General features: G+C 30.6%; 1 protein-coding gene across 1 annotated transcript in view; it reads left to right on the forward strand.

Annotated features, from left to right (window-relative positions):
• Positions 1 to 403: 403 nt before the first annotated feature.
• The window catches only part of LOC129753997 (outer dynein arm-docking complex subunit 1-like), a 41,528-nt gene continuing 31,645 nt past the window's right edge, over positions 404 to 10,286 (forward strand). The window contains exons 1-2 of the mRNA XM_055749852.1: positions 404 to 728; positions 8,861 to 10,010. Coding sequence (XP_055605827.1) covers positions 8,885 to 10,010 — 1,126 coding nt within the window. The 5' untranslated portion in view covers positions 404 to 728; positions 8,861 to 8,884. The remainder of the gene's footprint in view (positions 729 to 8,860; positions 10,011 to 10,286) is intronic.

A 10,286-nucleotide genomic window follows, 5' to 3' on the forward strand; every position in this document is an offset into this window, starting at 1 on the left:
ATTTTTTTTTTCTCATTTTTATCGATTTTAGAAAATTGGAATTCCATCAAGCATCTGGCTTCTGAATCCTGATTTTGATTCTCAATACTGTATCTGAATATCCAATCTGATTTGAATCGGACTGAAGTATAAAATTTCAAATTGTGAAGTTTCCATTTTTATATTTATTTAAAATCGGAAGCTAAATTGAAAGTGCATCGCGATATTGCGGTAGAAAGAAGAAAAAAAGCCGCGAAAAATCTAATAGGTTGCCAATGGCAACACCACGAAACTTTTTCACCGTCAAAGGTAGGCAAGCCCCTTCAACGGCTCTTCGGTGATCCAATTGATCAAACAGTGTGGCGGCGCCGCGCCACAACAAGAACCATAGGGGAAAAAAAACCTCCCGGCCGACGGGCGGCCCCCAAATCAATCGGAAAATTGTTTCACCGAACAAACTGATTCAGTTTCGTCACAATCTCCGTGTTGCAAAGGTGCACTTTAAATGAGAAAGGCAGCAGCAAAAAACTTTCATTGAGGTGTTTTCCCCAGCTTTTTTTTTCATTCCACTAATCTTCGAAGGCACTCCTTTGGAGTTTTTTTTCGATTCACTCGCATCAGAGTTTGAGGAACAATTGCATCCTCCTATTCATTCATCTATCCATCTACCCATCTAAGTAAGCCGAAAGGTGAAATCGTCAATCAAAGAACGCGAGATCAGCAGCAGCAGCGCCTACTGTCTGGGCAAGGTAAGTCTGAAGCTAGACGACAGCCAGAGAAAAAAAAATTGCGACAGCTAGGCCTTGAAAACAATAAATCTCTTCTTACGGCCCGCGTTCCACCCTGGCATTCTCCGAGACACTTCATTCATGCGTATAGAGAGTCAGTAAGTAGTTGGGTGGGCTGTGAACTTCTTCTTGGGTTCAACCTATCTAATCGAGAGAAGAGTAGGGAAAAAAAGTAGCATTCATTAGAAAGGTAATTAACGGTAATTGTATTTTGCACCTCAAGCGACGAAAGTCATTGTCACCTCGAAACGACGAACAATATGGTGCGCAAAGTGAGTGTGACTAGGGGGTGGATGTCAAGGTGCTAGTACAGTATGATTTTCCCATAGCGGCCCCTAACTAAAGTAGTGGGCGGAATGAACTTTGTCTAAGTAATTTATCTCTCCGAGAGGGTGATTGTGCGGTATCAGTTTCAATTAGTTAGCAGCTGTGCTGAGGTGAATTGAGAATGGTTAAATGAAGGCTTAAAAATTCGGTAGTATCTTGAACGCTATGCTGCTGTATGTACCAGAAATCCGACCTCCGGTTAATGAACTATCCCGAAATATATGCGTCACACCTCCATGATGCTCGTTTGTTATAACTTCATTGAAGTTACTTCAACGTTGATACCTATTGGGCCATCGAAAAGCGAATAGATTAGGAACGTTACTGGTTCTAAATGGCTTCCTTAGGGCACATCGTATGAGTTTAGAAGGGCTTTATCATATAAATCACAACTCGCTTCAAACCAAGTGTTGAATAGCTATTTCAAAGATTAGGAGGATTTTTAAATTTTTTATTTATTAGAATAGTTTTAAATTTTCCGCAGGTGTGGTCCTGAACATACAAACTTATTACATTAAAAACCAAAAATAATAGAATAAAAAATTAAATAAAATAAACAAGACCAGGTTTTGGAAAATAACACTACAATAACAATAATTTCAAAAATTACAGAATTTTACAAATGTAAAACAATAAAAATTTAAAAATAACTGAATTAAACCAGTCGATTGCTTCATATCAACCACGGTTATCGTGGAAAAGGAAACTTTTGATTGCTTTGATATAGTAGAGTTATTCAACCATGTAGGCTCACAAATCATACCCGGACTGAAAATAACAAAGAACACAAAAATGCAGCAATTTAAAAAAAATATGATTAAAATGACAATATTTTCAAAATGATAAATGACAAATATAGCTGAAATGATAAAATTTAAAAAAAAATGACAAAAATAACCAAATTAATAAATCAAACAAACAATCAGATTTTCAAAAAACAGAAATGCCAAATCGACGAAAATGATAAAATCGACAAAATTTTGTTATTTTATCTTTATTATAATTTGCCGTTTGTCATTTTTTCCATTTTTGTCATTTGTGTCATGTTTGTCTTTTTTTCGTATTTTTTTCGATTGTGTAATTGTTTTCATTTATGTCTTTTTTCATATTCGTTATGACAAAACAGATAAAATAGATAAATGAGAAAAACAACCAAAAAAAAGTACAAAAAAGATAAAATAGATAAAAAGGATAAAAGTTACATAACGACAAAAATGACAAAATCAACAAAAATGACAAAAATGAAAAAAAAAATCGAAAAAAATTACCAAAAATTAAAAAAATTCAAAAACAAAGAACAAAAATAACAAAAAAAAAACGACAATAACGAAAAACTAAAGAATAAAAAATTACAATAATTTTCCTTGTTTGTCATTTTTGAAACTTTTGTCATTACTCTCATCGATTTCTATCAAAATTAAATGAATTTGACAAGTTTGAATTTTTTTCTTGTCTTGAAAGTTTGTCAAGATCCGATTTTGTTTCAATACATATTTACTGAAAACTGATTTTTATTAAGAGAACTTGTGACTCATAAAACACATTCTAGCGTAGCGTGACGACTTTTAGAAAGGTTTTTTCTCTTAAAATTTCCCCTTTTTTTGTTTTATTAATGTCATAATAACGATAAGTTATTCTACAGTCCTTTCGTTGGAATTTCCATTTTACCGACGTTTTCCATTTCACTTACAAAGAGATCAACTCCAAGTAAAACCTGTAGCATGTCAACATGAACAAATTATGATTCTACGGATATTACCACATTGTCTACTACGGACCGTTACAGAATGTTTAATTTAGAAGGTGTGAAAATAAGAATTCAGAAGAATTTATTGCTCACTGCAACCACGGTAACCGCGGAAAAGGAAACTTTCGATTGCTTTGATACAGAAAAATTATCCAACCAAGTAGTTGTTGTGAGCCATATTGTGATTAAAAATGACAAAGAACACAAAAATGCCGAAATTTAAAAAAAAATTTTAAAAATGACAAAAATTTAAAAAAAAAATGCTAAACATGACAAATATGACAAGTATGGCTGAAATGATCAAATTTATAAAAATGACAAAAGTAACGAAATTTTCAAAAAAAGACAAGAATTCCAAAAATATAAAAATGACAAAAATAATACTATTAAAAAAACTTTAAAAACGAAAAAATGGCAAAGTCGACAGAAATGACAAAAAGGAGAAATAAACATGAGATGACTATTATTTAAAAAAAAAAAAATTGTTAACCAACGAAAATGATAAAATTATGGAAAAACCATAAAAATGACAAAAATATGAAAACTATAAAAATGAGGAAAATGGAAAATAAAGACTATGGAAAATAAAGAAAAATTATAAATATGAAAAAATGACAAAACTGAAAAAAATACACAATCGAGAAAATGACAAAAATGACAAACATGACACAATTTACACAAATTACAAAACTAATAAAAATGACGAAAATTATAAAAATAATAAAAATAACAAAAATTACAAAAAAAAAGATGAAAATGATAAATGACAAAAATAAAAAAAGTACAATAAAGATAAAATATATAAAAATGACAAAGATGAAAATAATGACAAAATCTACAAAATTTAAAAAAATCGAAACAAAAAAGACGATAATAACAGAAAAAACGACAATAACATAAAAGAAAAATTTAAAAATGACAATAGTTTTCCTTATATGCATTTGTGTCATTTTTGAAACTTCTGTCATTTTTGCCATAGATTTCTTGGTGTTAAAAATTACCAAAAGAAAAGACAAATTTGATTTTTGCTCTCGAATAACAAATGACTTGAAAGTTTGTCAGCCGATTTTGTTTCCATAAATGTTAACTGAAAATTGATTTTTTACTATCGCATTTTGACTTATTAGACACATTCCAGCGTAGCGTGACGACTTTTTAACAGGTTTTTTCTCTAAAATTTCACTTATAACGATAGGTTATTCTGCAGTCTTTTGGGTGGGATTTCCATTTTACCCACGTTTTCCAGTCCACTTAAAAAAAAATCAACTCTCTGTAAGACTGACATGCTCTTATAATGAATCAATTTGGGTTTACATTTCTATAACAAAAAGGCAAAAAGTGATGTTTTCTAACTGTCAAATTATAGATATTTAAAATAAAAACTTTTTCAAATGTGTCCACGTGGACATCCGGGGAGGGGGGTAGGGGTTAGCCAAATGTCCACGCTTGTCCACGGAGGGGGAGGAGGGGGTCTAAAATCTCATTTTTCTGTCCACGTGGTATCTGAATGGCCCCTAAGGCTTCGTTTTGGTATTAAACTAATCCATGATTTTTGCAGAATTTTTAGGTAACGTTTACATGAGTAAATTTGAACTTCCAGGCTTGTATTTATGGGAAAATTGAATAATTTGTACTAAAAAATCAACATCATTTTCGTTTTTCCTGTGCAACCAAGTCTGCTAATGGTTTTTGAGCCAATTTAGAAATTCTCTTAAGGAAATATTTCGCTGAACAACACTCACTCAAAATGGAATCATATTTAGCACTGGTTTTGAGAACAGCGTGACGTGACGACGGAACTTTGCGCAGGTGCATCTCGGGAACGGCTGGACCGATTTTCGAAACTGCTAAATTTTGGAAAGCTCTCGCCAATATCTTGATGATCAAAAAGTTTGACAGGCTTTCAAATTGTAAGTTAAGGGACAACTAATCAAATGTACCTTTTTTCGTGACGTTACGACGCAAAAAAACGTGAACCAACAACCATGTACTTTATTTGGAAAGTTTTTTGTACATCTACAAAAATACATTTAAAGAATTTGAATTTGACTTAATTTACATCCTGTGGGTAAGTTTGGAGTTTACTTAACAAAAATGTTCAGTTTTTAAAGACATTTTAACATTTTCTGCCACTTATTTCAAAGGTTATAAAAATCATTAAATGTGAAAACTATACATTCCCGAACCCGTTGAATCATCTTCTTCAAGAAGCACAGAATGTTTTTGCTGTAAGAGTTATTTGAAAATTTCGAATCCAAGAACGCTAGTGGGTGAAATGTCATGAGTAATGTCCATTTATTTTTGAAATGGAGTGTTCCTAAAAAAATTAAAACAGAATAACTAGAAAAAAGAATTTTAAGTAGAAAGCTTTGTCATTTGAGTATATCGTTGATTTGTCAAAATTGTAAAAATTGTCAAAATTGTCAAAATTGTCAAAATTATCAAAATTATCAAAATTGTCAAAATTGTCAAAATTGTCAAAATTGTCAAAATTGTCAAAATTGTCAAAAATGTCAAAATTGTCAAAATTGTCAAAATTGTCAAAATTGTCAAAATTGTCAAAATTGTCAAAATTGTCAAAATTGTCAAAATTGTCAAAATTGTCAAAATTGTCAAAATTGTCAAAATTGTCAAAATTGTCAAAATTGTCAAAATTGTCAAAATTGTCAAAATTGTCAAAATTGTCAAAATTGTCAAAATTGTCAAAATTGTCAAAATTGTCAAAATTGTCAAAATTGTCAAAATTGTCAAAATTGTCAAAATTGTCAAAATTGTCAAAATTGTCAAAATTGTCAAAATTGTCAAAATTGTCAAAATTGTCAAAATTGTCAAAATTGTCAAAATTGTCAAAATTGTCAAAATTGTCAAAATTGTCAAAATTGTCAAAATTGTCAAAATTGTCAAAATTGTCAAAATTGTCAAAATTTTCAAAATTTTCAAAATTTTCAAAATTGTCAAAATTGTCAAAATTGTCAAAATTGTCAAAATTGTCAAAATTGTCAAAATTGTCAAAATTGTCAAAATTGTCAAAATTGTCAAAATTGTCAAAATTGTCAAAATTGTCAAAATTGTCAAAATTGTCAAAATTGTCAAAATTGTCAAAATTGTCAAAATTGTCAAAATTGTCAAAATTGTCAAAATTGTCAAAATTGTCAAAATTGTCAAAATTGTCAAAATTGTCAAAATTGTCAAAATTGTCAAAATTGTCGAAATTGTCAAAATTGTCAAAATTGTCAAAATTCTCGAAATTGTCAAAATTGTCAAAACTGTCAAAATTGTCAAAATTGTCAAAATTGTCAAAATTGTGGAAATTGTCATAATTTTCAAAATTGTCAAAATTGTCAAAATTTTCAAAATTGTCAACATTGTCAAAATTGTCAAAATTGTCAAAATTGTCAAAATTGTCAAAATTGTCAAAATTGTCAAAATTGTCAAAATTGTCAAAATTGTCAAAACTGTCATAATTGTCAAAATTGTCAAAATTGCCAAAATTGTCAAAATTGTCAACATTGTCAAAATTGTCAAAATTGTCAAAATTGTCAAAATTGTCAAAATTGTCAAAATTGTCAAAATTGTCAAAATTGTCAAAACTGTCATAATTGTCAAAATTGTCAAAATTGCCAAAATTGTCAAAATTGTCAACATTGTCAAAATTGTCAAAATTGTCAAAATTGTCAAAATTGTCAAAATTGTCAAAATTGTCAAAATTGTCAAAATTGTCAAAACTGCCAAATTGTCAAAATTGTCAAAATTGTGTCAAAATTGTCAAAATTGTCAAAATTGTCAAAATTGTCAAAATTGTCAAAATTGTCAAAATTGTCAAAATTGTCAAAATTGTCAAAATTGTCAAAATTGTCAAAATTGTCAAAATTGTCAAAATTGTCAAAATTGTCAAAATTGTCAAAATTGTCAAAATTGTCAAAATTGTCAAAATTGTCAAAATTGTCAAAATTGTCAAAATTGTCAAAATTGTCAAAATTGTCAAAATTTTCAAAATTGTCAAAATTGTCAAAATTTTCAAAATTGTCGAAATTGTCAAAATTGTCAAAATTGTTAAAATTGTCAAAATTGTCAAAATTGTCAAAATTGTCAAAATTGTCAAAATTGTCAAAATTGTCAAAATTGTCAAAATTGTCAAAATTGTCAAAATTGTCAAAAATGTCGAAATTGTCAAAATTGTCAAAATTGTCAAAATTGTTAAAATCGTCAAAATTGTCAAAATTGACAAAATTGTAAAAAAATAACAAATAAAACAAAAATGACAAAAGTGACAAAAATGACAAAATGACAAAAATGACAAAAATGACAAAAATGACAAAAATGACAAAAATGACAAAAATGACAAAAATGACAAAAATGACAAAAATGACAAAAATGACAAAAATGACAAAAATGACAAAAATGACGAAAATGACAAAAATGACAAAAATGACAAAAATGACAAAAATGACAAAAATGACAAAAATGACAAAAATGACAAAAATGACAAAAATGACAAAAATGACAAAAATGACAAAAATGACAAAAATGACAAAAATGACAAAAATGACAAAAATGACAAAAATGACAAAATGACAAAAATGACAAAAATGACAAAAATGACGAAAATGACAAAAATTACAAAAATGACAAAAATGACAAAAATGACAAAAATGACAAAAATGACAAAAATGACAAAAATGACAAAAATGACAAAAATGACAAAAATGACAAAAATGACAAAAATGACAAAAATGACAAAAATGACAAAAATGACAAAAATGACAAAAATGACAAAAATGACAAAAATGACAAAAATGATAAAAATGACAAAAATGACAAAATTGTCATAAATGTCAAAAATGACAAAAATGACAAAAATGACAAAAATGACAAAAATGACAAAAATGACAAAAATGACAAAAATGACAAAAATGACAAAAATGACAAAAATGACAAAAATGACAAAAATGACAAAAATGACAAAAATGACAAAAATGACAAAAATGACAAAAATGACAAAAATCACAAAAATCACAAAAATCACAAAAATCACAAAAATCACAAAAATGACAAAAATGACAAAAATGACAAAAATGACAAAAATGACAAAAATGACAAAAATGACAAAAATGACAAAAATGACAAAAATGACAAAAATGACAAAAATGACAAAAATGACAAAAATGACAAAAATGACAAAAATGACACAAATGACAATAATGACAAAAAGCGCAAAAATGACAAAAAGAACAAAAAGGACAAAAAGGACAAAAAGGACAAAAAGGACAAAAAAGACAAAAAGGACAAAAAGGACAAAAAGGACAAAAAAGACAAAAAGGACAAAAAGGGCAAAAAGGACAAAAAGGACAAAAATGACAAAAAGGACGAAAAGGACGAAAAGGACAAAAAGGAAAAAAAGGACAAAAAGGGCAAAAATGACAAAAATGACCGTCATGAATTGTAACAGTTTTGAATAACAAACTAGTCATTTAAAAAAAATAATTTCAAAAAAAAAAATGTAAAAACTCAAAAACGATAAAAATGACTGAAATTAAAAATTATTAAAACTAAAAAATATGCGAAAAATTATAAAATAAGTTTAATGAATTTTGAAATCACAAATGTTATTATACTTTAATGTTTTTATTGAAAAATTCCAAACGCTTGAAAAATTGTGATAAATTGATCGATTTCATTACTTGTGAATAAATTTTCTTTGGTCGACTTTTCGATAAAAAAAAAAAAAAACAATTAATTTCAACATCAGTTATTTACAATCTCAAAAGAAAGTTTTTAGAAAAATCTTCAATGTTTCAATTTTGGTAAATAAACACAGAAAATGATATTATTTTCTAGAAATTAACCCAAACACAAGTTTCTCAATGAACACATTCTCAACTAATTTTTCACATATTCAAACATTTCAATTTCAATATATGTACATTTCAATCATACTCTATACTCTCCAACAATTGAATTCATATCATAGAAATAATAAATTCATAGAAAATCATTTTATTTATTCGATTTATTTTAGACCTAAAGCAATCTCCCACTAACCATGTCCAGCCAGCAGAAGATGTCCTCGGAAGTCGGCGCCGCCGAGCAGTACGAGATGGAGCAACTAGCCGAAGCGGAAAGCCAAAAGCTGCACAAACAACTCAGAACCCTGGAAAACGAACGGGCCGCCTTCCAGGAGCTCAAAGGCAATTCGATGCGCAAGTTCCGGGCCAGTGTGCGATTGCTAGAACGCGACAAGCAACAGCTACAGCTACAACTGGATTGTGAAGAAAACGGTGTCCACTCGAAGCGCGAGAACGAACTGGAATCGGTGCTGGAGTCAACTTATGAGCGACAAGAAAACGCCCACGCTAACCTGAGAGCCAAGAAAGAAGGTTTACGGGAATTGGAAAACCACATCAAAAAGATACATAGGGAGATTGCCGAAATTCGTAAAAACGAAGTAACGGACATTCGTTACAATGAAACCATAGCGAAGGCACAGAAGTCAGTGCGCAAGCTAGAAAATCGACTGGACGTTGTGAACAAGAAGGCAGGTGTGGCGATGGCCGAGAATGCTCAACTCCGTCAAACGATAGATCACATGCTGCAGGAACGCGCCACATTTAACATAATGTGGGAGAAGTTGGTTAACAAAATGAACGAAGGCAAGCGATATATGATGGATTTGATAGATCAAGCAACCTCGGCGTATGACTCTCGGGAAGAACTCTGCACTAAGCTGCAGATTCTTAAAGATAAAGCGGCTTCGGAGAAGGCGGCCCACGTGCAGGAAATGCGGGAGCTGCAGCGTAAGCTGGATCACGATGCTAAACTGCAAGAGTTTCTCGGTATCAAGGGTCAACGGCGATCGAATGCTGAACTGGAGGAACGGGAAGCTCAGAAGCGGCAAAAGATGTTGGAAAATTTGGAGCGCCAGTACGCCGAGTACGAGCAGATTATGTCGAGGATTATGGCATTTTCGGGGGAAGATGACATTGATCGGTTGGTGGCAAAGTTTATCAAGAAGGAGGAGGAAAATTTCGCCCTGTTCAACTATGTCAACGAGCTAAGTCATGAGGTGGAGACCCTCACGGAGAGCGTTCAGGTGCTGCAGGATAAAATCAGTAAGTATCGTCGCGATAAAACGTTAATCAAGGTATTTCACACCACATTTTACAAGGCATGTATGAGCAAATTTTATCATGAACTCATCACACAGCTTATTAAAAATTCCATCAATCTAGCATAATGGTTAACTCAAATCCCCTTTAGAAATAATTGGTGGTCCTGTTTATGTGAGCATAAGTGGGTATGAGGTCCAAGATGGCTGTTAACTGGGATTTCAAGCTTCAATTGCCGATTTGCTTTGTGCGCTATAAAACACACTCTCTTCTTAAAGCTGCTTCTTGAACGTCTTGACCTCGTTTAAGTTCAATAGCTCCGTAATGGGCAGAGTAAAA

The sequence above is a fragment of the Uranotaenia lowii genome, chromosome 3 (genome assembly GCF_029784155.1).
Source record: "Uranotaenia lowii strain MFRU-FL chromosome 3, ASM2978415v1, whole genome shotgun sequence".
Taxonomy (NCBI): domain Eukaryota; kingdom Metazoa; phylum Arthropoda; class Insecta; order Diptera; family Culicidae; genus Uranotaenia; species Uranotaenia lowii.